The sequence below is a fragment of the Falco peregrinus genome, chromosome 1 (assembly GCF_023634155.1).
Source record: "Falco peregrinus isolate bFalPer1 chromosome 1, bFalPer1.pri, whole genome shotgun sequence".
Classification (NCBI taxonomy): domain Eukaryota; kingdom Metazoa; phylum Chordata; class Aves; order Falconiformes; family Falconidae; genus Falco; species Falco peregrinus.
In genome coordinates, this window is record NC_073721.1 from 49,178,375 (window position 1) to 49,200,133 (window position 21,759).

Consider the following 21,759-nt stretch of genomic DNA (forward strand, 5'->3'; position numbering starts at 1 on the left):
AGCATGGTCCAATGTTCAAGATAGTAAATAAAAACAACCCCAAAAAAAGGTATTTAAATCAAACGAGTCAATATTTGTCACTGTTTTAAAATATCTCTTCCTGCTACAACTTATATCATGCAGCCTCAATCTCTCATTTCACAGTGCCTGTGAGAAGAAGATACAAGCAGATTAATAGCGCAGCTATCGTTCTTATCTGAGTAAATATGTCTTGGCACCAAATCCGTTGTTAAGAAACAGAATTCTTTTATTTTCCCATAGAAAAGAAGTACTGGTATCTGTCAGATATATAATAGTAGAACCACAGGAGGGGTGGCTGGGGAGGGACCTCCAGATGCTTTTTAGTCCTCCCAGATAAAGCCAGCTGTTCACCAGGGCTTGACCAGGTCAGCAGTGCCCCAGTCTAGCCAATGCCTGAAAACATTCAAGCTTTCAGAGTGGCCTGTCCTGGTGTTGCACTACCCTCCTGGGCAAAGAAACACTCTTGCCCTCACACATCTCTAGTCTTCTTGCGCTAGCTGTTTGTCCCCCTACACATCTTTGCCTTCTTTAGAACATTCCAGGATTTCAAGGGGCCTCAGCTTCAAGGGGCATTTACATAGTGAACTTAATGGCTAAACCATAATTGTAGCTACTTGTGATATACAGAGGTTTGTACCGGGACACTGAGCCACTGAGAAATTAAATGATTATCCTAAAAGGCCACGGTGTATTACAGAAGCAGGACCCTGAGTCTTCAGTGTCCAAGCCACTAACTGCAGACACGTGAACTGCATTAATACCAATCAATACAGACAGAGAATCCGTATGAGGACTATTTGCTAAATATTTGGTAGTTACAGGTCTTTTGCATCACCTTTATAAATGTTAACCGAGATCCCAAAGGAATGAGTAGATATTATTGTTCGTACTCCACTGATGGTGAAGCAGCTGCAAAAAGATTAAATGACTCATGTGGCCTCAAGCAGTGAACAGGCAGCAGTGACTAATTGGCCTTTCTCAGTGCAGTGGCCCTGGCCCCTTTTATTTAGGCTCGATAGCATGATATTCAGCCCAGAAACTGGTCCAGCGATCATTAACATTTTCATGGAATTCAATTTCAGCTTGGCTTCCTGTCGATTCCCAGAAGAACTGATGTTTCCCATGGAACACCATCGTCTTCATGGTGCTTACATCACGGACCTGCATAAAGAAAGAGCAAACCATTGCATCATAGCAACCTACAACTGAAATACCCACAAAATACTGGGGACTTGTGATTTGGTCACCTATGGGGGAAAAGCTGCCCTATACAAAGGTTAGAAGAAATATATCAGCCAGCAGCAGTGCTCATTCCCCTCTACATTTACATTAACAGAGATCAGAGCCTGACACTCTAGGATTTGTGATTGAACTTTGCATCTAGATGGAAATCTCTAACGAGGAGATGTGTCCATTCACATGCAAATCATCCCCTTTAGGTTTCTGACTCACCAGGATGTAATTAAAATGCGTTTTGTTGCTCTCTTTGTCTAGGTCAATGTATAGGGCTCGGATAGCTATGCGATGCCGAGGAGCCACAGTGATGAAGGTCCGACACACTACTGCTCGCCTTCCACCAGGCAGTTGCACAGGATTCACTATTTCACCTTGGGGACCAAACAGCTGCTTGTCACAGTCTGAGACGGGGAAAGGGAGCAGGAAAGAAAATGATTTAGAGAAGTGTCCAGCATCTCCAAGAAGAAATAAGTTAAATTAAACACAGGCAGAAAAGTTTCTCTAAGGATTTTCATCTGGGGAACCTCCAAGCATCCGCAAACACCTGCAGGGGCTTGCCTTTAAAACGGAGGGGTAGTCCAGAAGTAATAACAACTTCAACACTCCTAAAGAAGGGGCTTACTAGCTGCTAAAAACGAAGCAAGACTTCCATAGATTTCCATAGGCAACCATGATCCGTGGAACTCTGTGGGCCTTGTCATGGGTGACGATCTAAAGGAACAGCAAAGCTGTCAGTAAGGTACCTTGGTAATATTTTTTAGTTGCAGTTCTGCTGTTGTACTGAAGGATGACCCCGTTTCCTGGCAGCAAAACACGCTGTTTCACAATCAGCGTATTCGTTCTGGAATTTATCAGTGACAAAGGGAGATTCCTGCAGCCTGTCCGCCACATCATTCGCCCAGAAAACAGCACTACCTCACCTGGAATGGACAAGCACAGGGACTAGAAACACATTTACTTTAAGTAAAAGGCTGCAACCTATCTTATACGAGTCTGGAATCAAGTAATATCTGCATTTTGTCCTTATCTTATCAAAATCTGTCATGAAAACAGTCCAATTAACTAATCTAACTGTACTGATTCCAGCATCTAGAGGGTATGTTACAGGGAGAGTTTGTACAAGCAGCTTCTTTAACCCCATGAGGTCTTTCACCTCATATCTATCAACAAAACAGGCAAGAAACCATTACGTAGGGGGAGGAAAGGCATCAGGTGCATTTAGTCCCATCGAGCAACAACGTGGTGGGACAGAAAAATTTGTAAGAAGGTTTCAGATTTTACACAGGCTCCAAGGCAGCAAGAACCTTTCAGGGCACCGAAGGCACCGGGGAGCAGATCTCCCAGGGCCAGGCCAGCCCCCCACACACCGCGGGCAGTACCTGCGCTGCAGTTGAGGGAGCTCGCCAGGATGCTGACTGTCACCTCCTCCCTGAGGGGACGTCCGATGGCCACCGTGCAGTCGCTGCTCTCTACACCCATCATGTTGATGACCCCAGTGGCGTTAAGAAAGAGCTTTCCACAGACATCTGTACAGCAGAGACAGATGAGATAGTGTCCTGGTTTCGGCTAGGGTGGAGTTAACTTTCTTCTTAATAGTTAGCACAGTGCTGTGTTTTGGCTCTGATGTGAGAACAAGGCTGATAACACACTAACACTGTGGATAATGCATCCAGAAGGAACGACAGCTGCTGAAAGACAGCCCCTGTTCCCTTTGCGGCACAACGGACACACAGCACACACCTCCTGGGTAAAGCATAGGAGCTCGCTGCTGTTCCAAGGAGCCAAGTCAGAAGAGCTTTGGGAAGCCCAGGGAAGGGAGTTATTGCTCCCAGCTCAGACAATACGGGCATCTCATGGCATGCTGGAAGGAACAGCGCGTTGTCCCTCCTCATCAGAAATATTCCCTCACGCTGCTGTCCCTGTACGGCAGTAGGGTTACCACAACCCAGCTGCACGCAGCAGGCACCTCTCTCTACTTTTTGGTAGTGTCCTCCTCACCTCCACTGGTCTCTGTCCCTTCCCGAGGCACAGCTGGCGCAGCAGATGGAGGAAGATCCAAGTCCTTGGAAATTGCCTCTTTGGTGGCTGCAGCTGTCATCAGAGGCACGGCTGGTGTCCCTGCCTGCAGCTCTGCGCCACGGGACCCGGTCCCCACCACCTGCTCAGGACAGGGCCCCGCGGAGCAGCCACGTACCACAATGGCCTTGGGGAAGTGCCTGCAGAAGATGGCGTTCACCTGCTTACGGGTTAGCGGGTTGAGGCAGAAATCCTGCCGTGTCTGAATGCCATTCCCACACGAAGTTGAACACTGCAGAGGAAGAAACCCACAAGCCTTTATACGTGTGTTTCAGTCGGTATTTAGAAATAAATACATTTACTGGCTCAGACACAATCTTTTGTTCACTGATGCTGTTCTACCATTTGCCCTTTCAGTGCTCTAGTTCCACCAGCTATAAGACAGCCCACCTCCAAGTGGATTTTCCAAACTATATCTTTGAATTGCAGAACCACTTCCTAAAAAATCTGAAAAGACCCACGTTTCAGAAGAAAACATGCCAAGGGCCATTTTTAACCTGCTGGCAAAACCTTAGCTGAGAAAGGTGGGAAGCAGACCTATAGCTGCTAAACACAGGGCAGTGGAAAAGATGGAAAACATCCCTCAAAATAGTTTAGCATTGCTGTGGAAAGTAAATATACAAGGCAGAAGTAGTATTTCTCCCCCATATGTTTTAGGGAAGCAAATGGCACTGCACTGGACACCCAGTGCTGCATCTGAACAGAAGCAAATACCTCTGACCACTCGCTGAAGCTCCATTCGTAAGAGCACATTCGGATGACACAGGGGACACGGGTAAGGGGCTTCTCTGCCACAGGACACAAACGCTCCTCCAGCAAAACCTCCTTGCCGTGGTGAATCTGCACACAGGTGACCAGCTGAACAGCTAAGCCAGGCCCACAGCTGGAGGAACAGGGGCCTGCTGGGGTTACCTTCCATCTGACAGAGGATGTGGAGGAGAAAAATTAAGTCAGTAATGAATCCCCACCCTCCTCTGTCTCTCGCTGTAGAAAATGCGCTGCGACTCCCTCATCCTTCCCTTCTGCTTCCCAGCAGCTTTCTTCACCCCTCTGCCTCGCACGCTTTGCTGCCTACGGCACTAAGAAGGCAGCCTTTGAAACAAGGCTGGGCAGCCTGGAACAGCTTTGGAGCTGGACCCAAGCAGAGGGCATCCACATTTTGCAAGCCCACAGGCCTGAAGTACGCGTTGAGCCTTACTCTGTGTCCATTACAGTCTTCCCCAGGGTGACATACGCAGGCTTAACTGCAAAAACAATCTTTATCTGCCTCCAAACACACATCACTCTGAACAGTCAGATCAGAAACAGACCCAGCGTATTTCATCCTGGGAGTGGCATCCTGCAGAACGTAAAAAAGATTCAGATGCCGGTGGCTTTCCAGTCCCACAGCAAATAGGGCAGGGTAAGCTCTTCCCTATTTATCAACCCTGAGCCATATCCTAGACGACACCATACATGTTCATGAACAACTGCTCTTCCCCAGTGCGTGCTCTTGTGACCCATACCCCTATCTTGACCTCAGAGGGCACAACTCCAAATTACACGGCTCCCACTCCTCTGGGTGAGGCAGCCCATCACACTGCCACAATCGCTTCTGCCTTCTCCCCAGCCTCCCTTGCACAGCAGAGGAATTTGTGCGTCACCTCTCCTCCACAGCTTACACTGCATGAGCCCATATTGTAACGCCACCTGGGAATAATGCAGCCATCTGTCACCCTTCTTCACTGGATTTTAAATCCAACCAGTCTATGGAAGTACAACTGGAATTCCGTTAATGCACACACACACTGGCTCATGTTTGAAGGGATCAGCACTCACCCCACCGTGTGCAGTCGGCAATACTATAAATCCTAAGGAAGGTGCAACCAATTTCCTTCAGTTCTCAGAGCAGCTATTCCAGATTCTTAGAGCATTCAATTCTAGCTACTTTCCTTGATGCTATGTGAAACTGTACAGCTGGCAAACATGTCACCACCTTTTGCAATTACGGATTTGTTCCTACTTCCCCAGCATAATAAGGGATCAAGAGGTTTTCAGTTTTCCCCTGGACTCAAACTCCAAAGACTTCACCTAGTTCTGCCTGAGAACATACCAGCCCAGGAATGACTCCCAGTTTGCTGAGTATGGGTCAGTGCTGCCGGTTTTGCAGCTGGCTGTGCCTTCAAAGCAGGGGAGAGGAAGATAACATCCTCCGAGTAGCCTGGCCCTTACTTTGCCATGTCCCTGGAACTAGAGAGAGGAAGAAAAGACCCTTCACTGGCTTGATGTCTCTTGGTAAGTGCTTTACCTTGGTGGGCAGGGACGGAGGTCGCAGACTTCCATCCTGCTCTCTGGCTTTGGCACTGGATGACAGTTTTCTTCTTGGGTTTCCTCTTTGGTGTCAAAAGCCACACATACATACTGCACCTGAGTCTTACCTAGAAAGGGAAGCGATCTTACTGCATGGCATGCATGCAAGAGTGGAAAATAAGCCAAGCAGTGTCAGTCGCATCTGCGTGTACAAACCAAGCCCCAGGCACACTTATTGCAGTCATCCCGCCAACTCTGAAGCACAGCAGCAGCCAGCCAACCCTCTAAACTATTCCCCACCTCAGACAGACTCAAAAAAATTGTGATCAGAGCTACACATGCACTTAGAACTGTGGAGGGGAAAAGACCAGGTCCCTGAGGTTCCTAGGCGCCGAGCTCACACCTACAGCCAATAGTTCCCTGCAGCACTGAAAGATCTCACCTCTACCACAGGAGACGGAACACTCGCCAGCCAGAGGGCTCCAGACATACACAGTCCGATTTTCCAGTTGGATATGCCCAAGTGACTCTGAAGTCTGAAGTAATTGTGCATCTTCCTCCTCAGAACAGAGCAAAAAGACCCAGACTGACACTGGCATCTGCTTTCCACACCAGTCCCAAGCTAGGGAAGCTGGGGAATACCTCCAGATCAAGCCTACAACATATTTGCTGTCACTGAAGAAGGAGGTACATTTAAGCACTCTCTCCATTTTTGCAGAACATTTAAGTATCGGGAATAGTTAAGGAAATCCAACAAACAAGACCCATTCTAATTCACATTACCTGAAAAGAGATACCCGAGACTGAAAAATGCCTAAAACAGTATCTTCCCCATCTGTAAATGTAAACCTGGCAGTGGGTCCCCAGTATGGATTTGGACTGGTGATCCTGTGCTGAGAAGCCCTCTTCCCTGCTAGCAATCCTCCCTACCATGTCAGAACCTCTCTGTTTGCCAGTGAGGTATTTCCTAGTGGACCAGGGGTCATTTCTGTTTCTGGTTTTTTTGGAGTCTGTGAGGAGAAATGAAGAAAGAACACAAGTCAACAGCTGCCCTAAACAAACCACCGCTATGAACTGATGAATCCAGCAGCATAAACTAAGAGGGACAGGGCTGTCTGAAGTGACAGGATGAACCTTTAACTGGGCAGGCATCCTTGGTGTCAACCACCCTCCCAGACTCCAGTAGTAATGTGGTTCTCCTTAACAGGCAGCCTCCCACAGACCACAAGTGCAAAGCTCCCAGTGAGACTCCTGAAATAAGCCAAGCCAGTAAACTCACTTTGTCCCAGCCTAAAGGGCAGACATTGACCACACAGGGCACAATGGAGAGGGGTTTCTCTTCTGCTGGGCACAAGCTGTCATCCACAACAGACTCCGATCCATCACGAAACTGAACACAGGTCAGATTCTGCTGGGCAACTCCAGTTCCACAGAGAGCAGAGCATTCGCCTATCTGAGACATCTTCCACCTAAATGGGAAGTAATTGTATCACCCTATTTCTCATCTGCAGAATGGTCACACCACCGATTACAGAAATAGGTCATACAGAGGACTCAGCTTCGCTATTCCAAGAGCCTTGTCTGGATGTGATTGAGAGGACAACTGCTGGAAATTTAAGTCCTTGCACTGACAGCTTTCTAGAACTAAAAGCACCTAAGCTAAAGAGCTATAGTTCACAGTGTAAAGAGTTTTATTAAGCACTAAAATGTCTATAAGACCTATGTCTGGGCAGGCTTGGCTCTTGGTCTGCTTTCTAGTCTAATTAACACAAGGCTCTCTCTAGAGTAAGATCAAATCTTTGTTGGCACAATCTTGGAAAGGATGTAAGCAGACATCTTCTTCTGGCCGTGCCCCCAAACTATTTTCATTTAGCAGGCTGCTGTAAGGACTGTCTCCCATTCATTCAGATGATTATCTCAATTACCTTATGGGACCAAGAATGAAACATGGTTTGGGATCTGCTACGCTGTTATAATTAGGAAAAAACTACTTCACACCTCTCCCGGTTTTGTGTTTTTTTCACCTTGCACAATGGAAATGAGGCTGCAGAGACTGGATTAGCTGGCAGAAAAGAAGCAAGCAAAGCAAGAATTCAGCTGAGCTTCCAGAAACACCAACCTGTACAGGCATGGCTCCATGGCACAGGGCTTCTGCTCTGAAAGGGGCTGCGGGCGCTCCAGACACCACTGATCCTCTATTATTTCATTCTTTGTCTGGTCAAAGCACACGTGATCCACTGGTTGTGTCCCTGGGATGCAAAAGGAAAAGGAAAGGAAGTGATCAACAAAGTGAACAGTTCACCTCTATCATGCTAGGAAGATGCAGTAATTTTGCTTTACTCACATCATCGGTGTAAGAAAATACCAAATTTGGGAATACAGACATTCTATAAACACACAAACCCCTTATTTCTCATAAAACTTTTCCTCAAGGGTTTTAAAGTGACTTTCCAAGATGAACACCCCAGAATATGAGAAGTTTGATGGATAAACCACTGCCAAAATAGAAAGATTGCTCTAAACTGGCCATTTGCAAGAACACGGTTATCCATCATAATTTGGTCCAAATTACTCCTAACGATCTTGGTGCCTGACTGATGAGGGACAGGTTGCTGAAAATAAGCTCTAGCAGTCAGCCATTTTTAAATGACACTGTAGAACTAATCACGTAACATCATCACACAGCCTGTGTACCCCGACAGCACCGTGCCAATGTCCTCAGAGTGATCATTAATAACCAAAACTAGACTAGAGGTACTGGAAGAGGAACTGCAGACTTGCAGCGCCTGTGGCATGCAAGAAATGAAATATTCATCAACTACAGCTGTAAAGAAGATTTTTAACAATATTGAACCTAACAGGTAAAGCAGGTGAAATTCCAAACTCAAAAAAGTTACAAGCAAAGCTGTAAAGAGCCTTCATCACAATGAATGAGCTACCCACAGTGACAGGCATTCCTGAACCTCAAAAAGCACAATTCTGAGAAGCAAATGTCAAGAAACACTCAGCAACGTTAGCTTTTCACTACCCTCTTTGTTTTCAAATAACGTCTATTGGCAAGGAGGGCCTGAGCATCACTTTCAGCTCTCAAGATGCAATTTCAGCTTGGATTCTCAACTTTCAGTTAAGTCCCAGCTTTCTCATTTTTTTTGTTTGTAACTGCATTAGCTGGGAGGCCCTAGAGCATTTTGAGTTCTTTACTTCAGGGTTTCAGCCATCAGTTCACCTGGGGAACGTGCTGGAGAAAAGCTCTCCAGACATAACCAGACTTCCATAAGTATTCATGAATGAATTTTCTAAATCCTTGTCATAAAAGTCTTCAGAGGCTTGCCAGTGTCATCTGTATTACCTGGTAAACAAGATGTCAGACCGTCTACCACAGTGATCTGTTACAATCTGCATTATGATTTCTTCAGGGAGACAGAAAGGATTAGCCATGGCACAGGAATAGAATTCTAAGAAGGAAGTTTCATGATTAGCTCTGAGGCTTTAGTTAGACACTAGATACCACTTTGGTCTCAGACTTTTGATGTTTAGCCAACTTCAAATTACAGTCTTCAATAACTTTGAAAAATCTGAGAAAATTATTTAGTCTTAAAACCAAAAGTTTGGTTAAAACCTCTTTAAAGATCCTCTTCACAATGGAACGTTTTCACTGTCATTGTGATGATTCAGTTCATTTGCTGATTTGCTAATTTAGTTCAAAAGATGTGCCACTCTGATTCAGTTTAACACTGGCAACTGCAGCTCACGTTCAGCAATTTGCTTTTAAACTCAGTTCAGTTGTTTAGTAAGTTCTAACCAAGTATCGCTGATGTCCTGTTTCTTTCAGTCAGCCCAGGAGAGCCCACAGAGTCAAGATCTGGGTGACTACCAGCCTGACAAATGAGAAGCCTGCCCAGATGTCTGCAAGAAGTAAAGACTGAGTAGGGCTGCCTCACCTTCCCCACAGGTCACTGAGCACGGCCCCTGCTGAGGAACCCACACATACGTCAGATTCTCTCTGGGGACAAAGTAGCTGAAGGTGATGTCTGGGTTGGTGACGTTGCCATATTCTTTTCCATACCTTCGATAGACCTGGTGAAGGAAAAAGTTGTGGTCAATGCACAAATCAGCTCAGGCTCATTCCTTAGAACAGAGATAAGAGAAGCTAGTCTCCCTTCTTCCCACCCAGTCCTGAGCCTCGATGGCATGACCCTCAATTCTTGCCAGATGCAGTCAGAGTACTCACCCTGGGAATTCTGTGCACAGGGCACTGAAAACAGATTAAGCCAAGCAAAAAGTTTAACGCAGTACGCTTTTCCCCACACAACCATCCCCCAGAGCTGCAGAAAGCCTGCGGGCAGCCAGCCCTCAGCCTTTCCCAAAAACAGCAACACCACCACTCTTAGTGGACACCATCTCCACTGGCCTTGGACACGAAGCCTACTGCACCTGGGTTCTGCACTGCAGCAGAGCCACACAAACTCAGCGTGGCCAGCTCTGACTGGCTCCTTTCCAACTCTGCTATTTTATTTCACCTGTATTTCAATTTCTTCTTGTGTTGGTCCATCCACATGGACTTCCTCTAGGCTTGGCAGGTTGTCCTTGGTGAGAAACACTTTGTATTTGATCTGGTTGTCTTCCAGAACCGATGGATAGGTGACGTTCAGTGAAATTTTCCCTTTTCCAGCAACCACATACTCTCCTTTAACCTTCACAGCTAGAGCAGCAGAAGTAGCAAGTGAGGTTAAGAGATATGATGTGGTCACCAGGGCCACCTGGTGCTGGCAGCTACAGACTGCCCATTTGCTAGAAACCAGTTTGATCCAAGTTGGCCATCCTAAAGAGCATGGTTTCTACCACTTCCCACTGAAGAGCATCCCACAAACAAATTGCATCATCAGGAAATTTCCTCCCAAATTCCATTTTCCTGGTTTTACAGCCTTGTTTTAGCCCTGCCTGTAGTCCCTCCTCTCCTTTTCATTCAACTCACCCAAGTGTGTGAAGAGTGGTCTCCGATTGGTAATGTGGACCAAGGTGGTGTTATAAGGCAAGGACAGAAATGTGACGTACTCTGGAAGGATGGAAAGAAGATATGGTCACCTTCCACTACTGTACTGCTGTTAAAAAGGCTGGGGATTACAAATCAACCCCTCTTCACCCTACTAGCACGCTATCCATTAGAGGATAAGCCTTACAGGCAGCAACAAAGCTTAATTGTAGACAAGGGTTATCTAGCTAAGGTAAAAAATACCAGGTTACAACAGTGATGGCCAGCAGGCTAAATTCACACTGCCCTTAGTGTTGTCAGCTTGGCTCGGACATAGCGATGGTGAATACAGCAAACAAAACTGAATTCTGCATCCCATTCTCATCTTTCTTTCCTTCTTTTTATGTTCTCTGCTAATATCTGTATGTGATACTGCAAGAGACAGATCAGTTCCCAAATGGATGTTTAACATCTCAGAAAGCATCTGACATAGACCCCAGCTGCCAGTAACTTACTGGACTTCCCAAATGGCTACATTTCTGATCCATGTCCAGAGAACTATGACCACTCTGACTACACAACAGCTACCTCCCTGCTACACATCTTAGCTGTCTTCTCTGTTAACTACCCAAACCCCGTTGCCATATCCTCCATAAAATAAAATCAAGCAGAAACAAGAAGCCACATACAGAATATTATGAGCACTGAATATGCATACCAATATGCACCATGCAAATACAGCAACATAACACTGAGCCTGAGTGCGGGGACTACAAACCTTTAGCTTTTCCTTCGGTGTAAGACCCACTCACTTCAGTGCAAGTGGTATTATCGCCCCCACAGACCTTGCAAGAGTCCATTACCTTCTTGGAGTGCATCTGGCCATCACACCCGAATGCCTGAGCAAAGGGGAGAGTCTGTCAAGACTTGCCTATTCTGAGAATAAAAGAAGCGAATGAAAGTGACATTGCCTGAATCCCTGAAACTGCCTTTTTCATTTGTCATGTGAATTTAAGAAGACAACACAGACAAAGATGCATTTGCACCTAGACCTACCACTGTACAGCAGTATGCAATGCCAGGGGTTGCAAAGTCTTAGCTGAGAGCACAAGTTTCATTAATTGTGGGACATTTTCTTTCCCATAAGAAGCAGCCCAGAAAAGTTTCTCCTAAAACAAAGGCTCTGCACTCCCTCTCTTCTACAAATTCTTCCAGGGGAGCAGGGGGGCACAACCTGGTAAAGCCCAGGAGAACAGTAAACACAAATGGCACGTTCTAAAGGAATCTTTAGGTCCCCAAACCCCAAACTCAAACCTAGCTCACATCCTTCGGCCTGGCCTTCGATCCCATGGAGCTCAGAAAATAGATTCTATGCTCATTCCCACAAACGAGACCAATTTACACAAAGGTGCAGGAGGATCTCAGCAGGCTCAACAGCAAAACATGTGCAACTGCTGAATTTGTGCTAGAGGCACTGATCCCAGGCTTTGGATGCTGCCATAAGATACGTAATCAGTGCCAATGGAAGAGCAGAAATCAGAGCAGTTATGTCTACACCCTCTGCTGTTCATTAGGGGGAAAGGCATTACAAAGCATGGTGAAGACAAGGCTAATGAGAAAAACATAGAATTTTAAGAGTGTATTCTGGGAATGTAAAGAAACAACAGAAAACATACAACCCAGTCAGCACTGAGCAGTTACTGAAATGCAGACAGTGCGGGGGAGTTATATTCAAGTTCATCATGAAAAAATGCCTTTCTCACATCCAATCCAGAACAACAACAACAAAAGTTATACTTCAGTTTTGATAAGTGATACTGCGACAATCAATTTGCTGAGCTCTGATTCCCAGGTTTTACTCTTGATTTTGCTACAGACTCGGTATGTTCAAAATATGTAACTTTTCTCCAACAGAGTCAGCATTTTGTAGGGCTATTTATACCATGCAAACTGAACAGCTAACGATGTCTGTTCAACCAACACATAAACCAATTGCTTCTTGGATTAGGGATGAATAGCCTTACATACTTAACGGCATAATTAACTGAATATCTTATCTAGAGGGCATTGGCACTAGATGTACAGACAGAACAGTAGATTTGTTGGACTCCATCCAAGAAGCTAGGAACAAAACCCTCTTTTAAGAAGAGCTTGCTCTGTCATTTAAGATACCCTTTTTTTTCCCCTGATCCTACTAAAACAACTCCTTTGGTGCAGATTATGTGTCAGAATTTCACCTGGATCCCCCAGGCACTTACTCTACAGCTTCCCATTACACACAGATTGAAAGCCCCATGGCGCTCCGAGTCATCCTGCTCACATCTGGTTCCATCTACGAAACTGTCTTCACGGCTTACCATGAACTGGTTTTCAATGGCCCTGCACATATGCTTGCATAGCATGTCCCCTGCAGGAGGCAGGCAGAAGAAGAAAGGAGTTACTCTTTCAGAAAAACACGTGGCTGACCATCAAGCAACGGGAAGAAGTCAAAAGGATCTGGCAGAGAGGGTATCCAGGTTTCATGTGAAAGCCAAAACAATCAGTGAAAGGGCCTTTTGACTTCAAAGTACAGACAGATCCAGGAGCACTCCCCTTCACAAAGAAACCACGGTTTCCCAGGTTTTCCTTACCTTTGGCAAAGCCAACAGCAGAAGTCCAGGTATAAAAGGATGGTGCTTCTACAGTGAGATACAGTGGCTTTAAATTTGTTGCTGCACATTGTTCAGCCATAAAGTCCTGCTGGGTCATCAAACAGTCCTACAACCCAGAGAGAGCTGTGTGGGTAATGAAGGGACTGAGCACAGGCTCCCAGGAAGCATCTTACCCGATAATTACAGGCGGAAAGCAGCGGCTGTGAAATGAAGCACCAAAACAACTCCAAATAAAGAAAACCACTTTCAAGGGAGGCTGCGGGACATGCAGAGAATTGCGTTTGGAAGCTGATTATCTTTGTTATTTATACAAAACAAACGGATAAGGAAAACAGGCACAATATAAGAATGTCCCTCTGAAGAAAACTATCATTAAGTGAGCCACTGTTTTCTCAGCATCTGCCCTGCTATGAGGGCATAAAGAAAATACTTCATTACACGTGAACAGCGCTATTAAATAATACTGCTGTCTTCAGACACAGTGGAACAAACACCTCTCCTGTTGTGAGACAGATGAAGGCTGTATTCCAGACCTTTAGTCCTCCTTCCCAGAGCAGTCAGCTGTGAGACGTACAGTCCCAAAGCATACAGGTCTCAAAGGGTTAAACAGCATTAAGAAAAAAGCTCAGAAGATGTGATGAGCTCCATTACCTGAGTATTGCACATCTCTGCTTGAACGCTGGCACCACGGCACTCCTGCCCACCAAAAGCAGGCCTGGAAATGACAGAATTCCTCAACAGGGACACGTTTGTCCCAGGCAAAGAGTAGGACTCTGAGCCCATGGCCCTGAATGAGCCCAGGGGCACTGTGAAACCCCCAGCCCCCCACCGCTTACCTGGGGTTGTTGCAGAACCGCTGCCTTAACACAACCCCACCTCCACAGCTGCGGGAGCAGGGGGAGAAGGGGCTCCAGCCGGACCACTGCCCATGGACTACAGCCATGGGATTCAGTTCTTCCAGAGAGCTGCACTGTCCCTTGGAGCACCACTAAGGCCAAGAATATACAAAATGGGCAGCAGCACCACAGTGAACCCAGCAGGGCTGGGATCTACAAGCACAGCACAAGACCCCACCTTTTGGCAGGCCAGACTATGAGAGAAGCCCAAGCTGAATGAGACACCTTCCCACAAGAGGCTAGAAGAGTCCTATTCCTAATTGTGCTCCAACACAAGGACAGGGTTAAAACGAAGAGCTGACAGAGCATTTCAAGTAGAAAGCAAAGGCTTGGAAGAGAGGTCAGATGCCAGCCTATAGAACTGCAAAGCAACTCCAGAGATAGGACAAGGTGGAAACACCAAGAGCAGCTGGTACCAGTTTATGACTGGAGTGTCTGGCGTTAGCTCCCTGGCCGAGGGGCAGTGAGTGCCACGTACCTTCCAGCCACCACCAATGTCTTGCTAAGAGTTCCATAGCACCCACACCAGGGTCAGCAGCCTCCTTACCTTATTGATTCCACACTCAGTGCCGTCCAAGAGGGGAACAAGAAGCCGAGTACAGCTGGATTTGTCTGCTGGTTGTACATGGCATGAGAGAACTTCACAGATGTCCTGATGCGACAAGAAAATCAGGGAGTTCAGGGAATCACTTAGGCTCATCAACACAGCAGTCCCCAGAGCTGCTCCATTTAAATGGACCTTTGGTTTCCCCACAGCTACCCAACAACGCCAGCAAGTGCCTTCATTGCTCCTGCTATGGGGCAAAAGCTGTGGGCATGTCAAAAGGCCATCACTTCCAGCTGTAATGCTATGAAGATGATTAACTGAAGCAATTAAAGTTTCACCCACCTTAGTGCTTCCTCATTAACAAAACATGTCCAGGTGGCAGCTATTAGCCATGCTGCATTTCTCAGACAGGGGGACTGAGCAACCGTGGGGGAGCTGAAGGAATCCAATGAACAAGAGCTCCCTAAGCCGGGACCCCGAGTAAGTGTACCCACCATCAGTGCCACCAGCACCACCACGCTCCTGTTTGGACAGAGGGCTCTGGGTACTCTGCAAACCTTAAAGGAGCCTTATGTGGTGACAGAGAGAAGGGAAGCATTTTAAAAGCCTTTGAAGGTTTGTTCTTTGCCAAGAAATCTGTAGCAAGAAAGCACCTTTCATCCCTTCCTAATAAAAAAGTCCCCAGCTCCCTTTTCCTGAACATTTCTCTGCTGCCCCTAGTAAGACAGACAAACTTTCTACCTACAACATTGCTGTCAGCAAAGGTGCATGCTGTGGCAACGCTCCCAAAGGCTATTTTACATTGCTCATCTGCTCCATAGTACAAGCCAGGCTTCCATCCAGGGATGCTGCCGTCCATGTCCGGCAGGTCATTTAAGCAGTTTGTTTGGCCTGTGCTGATAGAAACATAAGAAATATCACTTTCCCAGCTGCAGGCAGTAAGGACAACGACATGTTTGCAAACTTGTACGGAGTTTCATTCTGGGAGTTGGCTGCTGCTTTCCCAGACAACACATGCTTACTGTGGGCTGTGATGGATTTAGTCGCAGCAGCTGCCTGGAGATGCTCACAGTTCCCTCCTGCTGAAGCTATAACAGAAGCCCATTCCTGTTCTTCCCTCAGCCAGCTCACAGCCCACAATGCTTCTTTAAACCTAGATGCTCTGACATTTTAACTAAAATTTCCAGGCTGAGCTAGTGTCTGAGAAGTCCAACACAGCCCAGGCATTAGTCACTAACCAAAGTAATTTCCAATCCCTTGAAGCAAAAACCGGGTTCAAGCTCAGCAACAGACACAAGTGCTAAGAAATAACAAACCCCTAAGCTTTTCAGTTCCTTACCTACTGAGAATTTTATTTTGTTCCTTGGCTTCTTCTGCTCTCTCCTAAGCTCCCAGCACAGGGGGCACATGGAACTCAACCATCCCCTTACCTGACAAAGGCCAGGAACTCTTCTCGGCTGCACTGCGACCAGGTGAGGTCGATGCTGTTGTGGTTTCCTGCTGAACCCATGATGTAACCACTGCTGCTGCACTGATTCCCCTCACCATCATGGGGGATCCCCAGACTGTAACAGAAGCAGCAGTGCCTGAGAAGAAACCCAGCAGCTGAGTTCCCTCAGAGCCTCTCTTCTCTAAGCAAGGGCTGAGCTCCCTCTGCAGCCTTTCCTTCTACTGTTGTCACAAAAGGTCTCGTCTCCTCTTTGCAGCTTATAATTGTCACAGAGCATGCAGGAATGCAAGACATGCAAGGAACTCTTTCCAAAAGTTTTGAATAATCTATAGGAAACCCCCTGTTATACCAAGAGATCCTTTTCCTTCTTCAAAATCCCTTGAAACTGGGGAATGTTTTCACATACATACAAATAAAACATGTTGGGATACTGTGGGGCTTTCCTACTGACCTGTGCCCAATCTCATGGGCTATGGTGATTCCAAGGTCAAAGCCAGTGTCCTGGGTAATAACACAGCTCCAGAAGGAGGAGCAAACTCCACCTAATTGAGTCACTCCACGTAGCTCCTTGTTCCCATCAGGTAACTCCAGGTCAAACCTAAAGTAAAGGAGACAGATACAGAGGAAATAGCAAAGAACCATTGCAGTTAATAAAGTCAGGTCTAGACAGGTCTAGACATTCAACTGAATTTATTTGCACTTTCCTGATCTAACTTTGCCAGCCACCTAACATTTATTTTGATGCATGGAACTCCCTGGGGGCAAGACAGTAGCAGTAGGGTCCCACAAGTGCCCACTGCTCAAAATCTGTGGTGACTCTACATTAAAAAATCCTGATGTCCCCAGGTAAGCAGAACCGAATAAAATGACCTAAACCTATTTGCAAAAGACAGAGAAGTATCACAATCTCTTTGAAGAAAGAGCACCGAAACAAAGCCGTTGCACTAAAGAAAAGCTTGGCTTTGACAAATTTAGCCAAGGCAATTTACAACAAGGAGCCTGAAAGTCCCACAAAATATCTGAGTCAGAGTAGTATTAGAAATCTTCCATGGAAAGCACCAGTGGGTTTTCACTTCCAGTTACTGTTTGACTTCTCTGCCCACAAAAAGCTGCAGTGGGTTTGGCTGTGCTGCTCTGGAAGCACATAATGTCTGGCTCAAGTCTGGCTGGTCAGTGCTTGGGGAATATTCCAGTTCCTTCAGAAACTGAAGCAACAGCCCCTCTGTCCAAGTGCATGACACTAAGACCAGGAGAACAAGCCCACTTCCAAAGACTCTGTGATGCCCAGCTGCTGGAAGACCCAGTACAAAGCACTGTAACAGCTGGACACCAGTCTTTTCCAGTCCTCTCCCAGGGCAGGGGAGCTGTAGTACCTGGTGACGTAGAGGACAATGTCAGCATGCTGGGGGTCAGAGTCATTCTGGGGGTTGACCTTCTTGCTCCACTCACAAACGCTGATCAGCGAGGAGGTGATATTGGTTGTGATGTTCACCTCAGCCTAGAGTAAAGACACATGTTCGCACATTTCACACACCTTTTAGCAACCCCTTGGACAGCACTTGAACATAGTCCTCCTTGCTTACCTCTGGTTCTCTCAAAACAAGCATTTGCATAAGATGAACCCTGAAATGAGCACCCAGCGAGGCATCTCTCAGCAGCTCTGCTCCCTGTTAAGAGAATGAAAGGATTCAATAAAGAAGGCACTTGGGTGACTCCCACTACCTGTTCCCAGTAACAGGGCTGCATGCACTACAAAGGTAACACACCTGGTAACCATAAGGGGTAACCATAAAATCACGGGGAAGTACAAAATTAAAGTATGCATTACAGATGTAAATAAATCTGTCAACAGATGAGAACTGTGGTTAGATTTGTCAGATACTCTGAAGCAGAGAGAATAATCTGCATGGAAAACAAGTTTCATAGGACAGAAGAGTGAATCATGGAATCACGAAACAGTTTGGGTTAGAAGGGTCCTTAAAGATCACCCAGTTCCATCCCCCTACCACGGGCATGGACACCTTTCCCACTATCCCAGGTTGCCCCAAGCCCCGTCCAACCTGGCCTGGAGCACTTCCAGGGATGGGGCATCCCCAGCTGCTCTGGGCAGCCTGTGCCAGTGCCCCACCACCCCCACAGTGAAGAATTTCTTCCTAATATCTAATCTAAATCTACCCTTTTTTACTTTAAAACCACTATCCCTTGTCCTTTCACTACAAGCCCTACTAAAAAGTTTGTCCCCATCTTTCTTACAAGCCCCCTTTAAGTACTGAAAGGTTGCTGTAAGGTCTCCCTAAATGCTAGAGGGTTTCTTTGCAATACGCGCACACACAGAAAACGCATTAAAAAATTCTTAATAATAGCAAAGGAAGGCATTTAGATAAATCCTATAATAGAAATAGAATGCTGAAATGCAAAATGTAAGATTAATTCAGTGGATGTGGTTCAATCTCACTGAAAGCAGCAGGGACTGGATCAAGGCTCTGGTGATAAAATACTTGTTACTGTACCTGACTTACAACGTTAGTAATGAAATGAAAAGCTACATTTTCTATGTGGGTTTTAAAGCTACAGCCCCAAAGCTTCTGACATCCACTTTTACTCACGCAGCTCCTTGTAGAAGGGAAAGTTTGCCATGCAGTGCCAAGGGAAGCAGAGAGGGACACCTGGCACATAAGCGGTGCTCTCTACTAGGCACAGGTAACCACAACCACCTCTGGAAGTGCACTCAGAGGTCCATCTGCCTGTGTCACAGCCTGTGACACTGTGAGCTCTCACGCTGGGACAGCAATCCAAACAGCTACTCACAATGTTCAGGTTGGCAAGAATATATCGCTCCGTGTCCTCTTTGTGGTACAAGTAAACATCTGGACCGGCTATGACCATCAGCTCCAGATGTTTGACAGCTCCCTCAGCCCTCTTCTGCAGGCGAGAAGGAAACCGCCCTGCTGAACAGCACAAAGGGACACAGCGAGTTTAAAATGGCAGACAACACAAAAGGTCCTACAGGTCCACTCTCTCTTCCTGAAAGACTAGAATAACCCAGCTGGAAGACCCCTCCTCCAGTTGCTTTCTCAGGTTTCCCACTTCTGCTGGTTTCTGTCACCTGCCAGCATCCTTAATAATGCACTCATGCTATCAAAATAACAAATACCTAAATGAAAACACAGTAGTTACACCTCAGTGAGGTAAGAAACATATTCAAGTATACTCAATTATTTGAAGACACAAATTTTTCCTCTGAGCTCATGCAAGCAACCCCATAGCTTTTCCCAGGTGAACCAACAGGGCTTCCTCTCCACATACATTACCTCTTGCTGTATTTGCCTCTCTTATGGCACTTCTGAAGAGAATGTGAGGTCTGGAAAAGCCGAGGTCTTTCAGCAGAGCCACATCTTTGCTTCTGACAGGCCTGATATGAATCTTTTCCTCATCTGCAATGACGACTCCTTGCTAAAGGAGATGAAATTCCACCTCTGAGTTATTCCGAAGACATTTGCTACCAATGGAGAACTGTGTGCCATACCCTTCTTGTTTCTCCTTTGTGATGCTCAGATTTATTAAATGGATGGTTCACACATTTGGTGCATCAAGCTGCAAAGCTACAAAGGCTGTGAGAGCTTGTAAGAACAAGTTCAGTGCATACTCACCAGCTGCCCTTCACAGTAGGTCACTCTACATACAGCCCCAGGAGGCCGCAGTGGATTTCCACCTGCAAAGCAGTTGCCTGAGAATCGCTTCAGTAAGCTAAAGGAAGAGTTCACCACTTGATTGCTCACAAAGGAAGAGGAAAGGAGGGCATGATCCTCTAGAAATTCGAAGGCATAGAGCTCTCCCCAGGCCTCAACAGAGCAATGCTGAATGCGGCAGGACATCAGCCCAATCTGTTCTTCTCTACAAGGGCAAGTTGGCTCAGCAAGGACAAACTCAGGTACTGAAAGAAATTAAACAAGACCAGAACAAAGCAAACAGTTCTGAGAAACACTGATACACAGAAAAAAAAATTAATGATCTATCCTCCTAGGAAAAAATACTCTCCAAATGACAGCTGTGGCCTTTTGGGGTCATTGTGTCAACAGACAAAGAACAACTATGCTTTCACATATCCCAAATTGAGGATAACCTAATTGGGAACGGACAACAGCTCTGAAACTGGCTCCTGATTTTTCGGCGCTTTCGCTGCAGATAAGAAGAACAGTTCATTTTAACAAAGGCTGAAACAATTTTACTTCCTTAGATACTAAGTATTACCAAGTGCAAATTATCGTAATCCAGACAGAGACACTGGGATGAGCTCTAGGTGAACTCACAAGCAGACAATACCCTTCCTTTAAGGATTTGAGAGTTCAAAACACAGCTTTATTTCAAACTATCATCAATCCAGACCCAGAACACTAGCGTCTCCATGTATTTATGTTTAAAAAATTAACAAGTGCATTTAAAACTATTTTTAGTTTAAGCTTCCCACTCAGAAGACCTGGATCTGTTAATCTCGTAGAAAAATACCAGCACAGGGAGTAAGGACCACAACAGAAAGGTGTGAAAAGATTTACCCTATCTCCTCCAGCAGATTTTAAATACTGACCAAGTTCTTCAACAGCTTTCACACTGAAACGTGGATTGCCTCACTAACGTGACTCAGAAATGCTAAATGCTTGTCAGATCAGGGTTTGTTAATAAGTGTTCTTAGTGTTATCAAACGTACAGGATTAGAAATAAACTGACAGATGTGTTCTAAAATCAAGAAGGAAGGAGCTCTGCATACCATCAGACACTGAGCTGGTTCCAAAATAAGAGAAAACATCTTCTGCATCCAAAGCGCTGAGAAATTTCTGCAAGAAGAAGAATAGCTTTACATTTTTTTTTTAAGGAAAACAAATGGATACAAGACTATCGCTTAACTGAACCTAACCTGGAAGGAACGCCAGCAAACAACTCAACAAGTACCAGCGCCAAGTTCTCACGGCTTTGTTCTGCGCTAAGCACGGGCTGCACAACAGCACCCGGAGGAAATAGCTTTATCTTCTTGATTAGTGAGTTTGGCTGGATTTGGGCTTAGAACACGTTGTGTTGTCTCTTCTGGTTTTTTTCCTAGAAATAAAACAAGCCTTCCTGGAAACTGCATTTCCGAGAGGTCAGACTCACCTCTCGGGACGGCGACGGCCAGCAGGAGCCCAAGGGGAGCATCACGAGCGCCCAGATCACCAAGCTGACGAGCATGCTGGAGGACCCGCGACCAGCGCCACGGCCTCAGCGCCGGCCCGGGGGCGATTCAGACGATGTTTGGCCCAAGGCATCACGTGGAGCGGAAGGGACGAGCGCAGGGTTTAAACAAACAGGGGAGCTGACCCTCTGCGGAGGGGGGGCAGCTGCAGCCCAGGTTTCACCCGGACAGCTGGAGGGAGAGAGGCTTTGCGCAATGTTTGCAACTTGACTTCAGCCAAAGAGCGCAGCAATAACGAGTTTTGCGCCAGCCTTAGCGGCCAAACACGTGAGGGGCGACTGGCGAGGGGAAAGGGGCTCGCTGCTGCTCCACCTGAGCCCGGGCAGGGCCCACGCCTCGCCACGGCAGCTGCCAAATCAACCCACGGCAGCTGCCAGGCCCTCCCCGCCGTAGGCCC

General features: G+C 46.4%; 1 protein-coding gene across 6 annotated transcripts; it reads right to left on the minus strand.

Annotated features, from left to right (window-relative positions):
• Positions 1 to 222: 222 nt before the first annotated feature.
• On the minus strand, positions 223 to 21,620 carry ADAMTS13 (ADAM metallopeptidase with thrombospondin type 1 motif 13). Of its 6 annotated transcripts, none has more exons than XM_055814327.1 (29): positions 21,284 to 21,620; positions 20,904 to 20,970; positions 19,789 to 20,072; positions 19,450 to 19,591; positions 18,947 to 19,083; positions 17,722 to 17,805; positions 17,512 to 17,636; positions 16,590 to 16,736; positions 16,119 to 16,253; positions 15,434 to 15,584; positions 14,689 to 14,793; positions 14,082 to 14,233; positions 13,897 to 13,960; positions 13,225 to 13,351; positions 12,853 to 13,001; positions 11,373 to 11,493; positions 10,598 to 10,678; positions 10,143 to 10,324; positions 9,564 to 9,699; positions 7,742 to 7,871; positions 6,902 to 7,091; positions 6,065 to 6,182; positions 5,621 to 5,750; positions 4,048 to 4,252; positions 3,256 to 3,565; positions 2,637 to 2,783; positions 2,001 to 2,177; positions 1,474 to 1,658; positions 223 to 1,182 (listed from the first exon to the last, which is right to left on the minus strand). In XM_055814327.1, the coding sequence occupies exons 1-29, from the start codon at positions 21,356 to 21,358 to the stop codon at positions 1,024 to 1,026; spliced, it is 4,215 nt and encodes a 1,404-aa protein (XP_055670302.1). In that variant the 5' UTR covers positions 21,359 to 21,620; the 3' UTR covers positions 223 to 1,023. The 6 variants fall into 6 exon arrangements, with proteins under 6 accessions (XP_055670302.1, XP_055670307.1, XP_055670297.1 ...); XM_055814332.1 differs by having other exon boundaries at positions 6,065 to 6,179; positions 18,947 to 19,086; XM_055814322.1 differs by having other exon boundaries at positions 18,947 to 19,086.
• Between the last annotated feature and the right edge of the window lie 139 nt (positions 21,621 to 21,759).

What these genes read in the sequence shown, in the direction of transcription:
- ADAMTS13 (XM_055814322.1), bottom strand. Translation starts at nt 21,358, where the DNA reads ATGCTCGTCAGCTTGGTGATCTGGGCGCTCGTGATGCTCCCCTTGGGC. An exon ending in TTCTTGCCAACCTGAACATT is followed by an intron (nt 17,806 to 18,946) that starts GTGAGTAGCTGT and finishes TTCTCTTAACAG; the next exon opens with GGAGCAGAGCTGCTGAGAGA. An exon ending in CAGAGATGTGCAATACTCAG is followed by an intron (nt 13,352 to 13,896) that starts GTAATGGAGCTC and finishes TCTGGGTTGTAG; the next exon opens with GACTGTTTGATGACCCAGCA.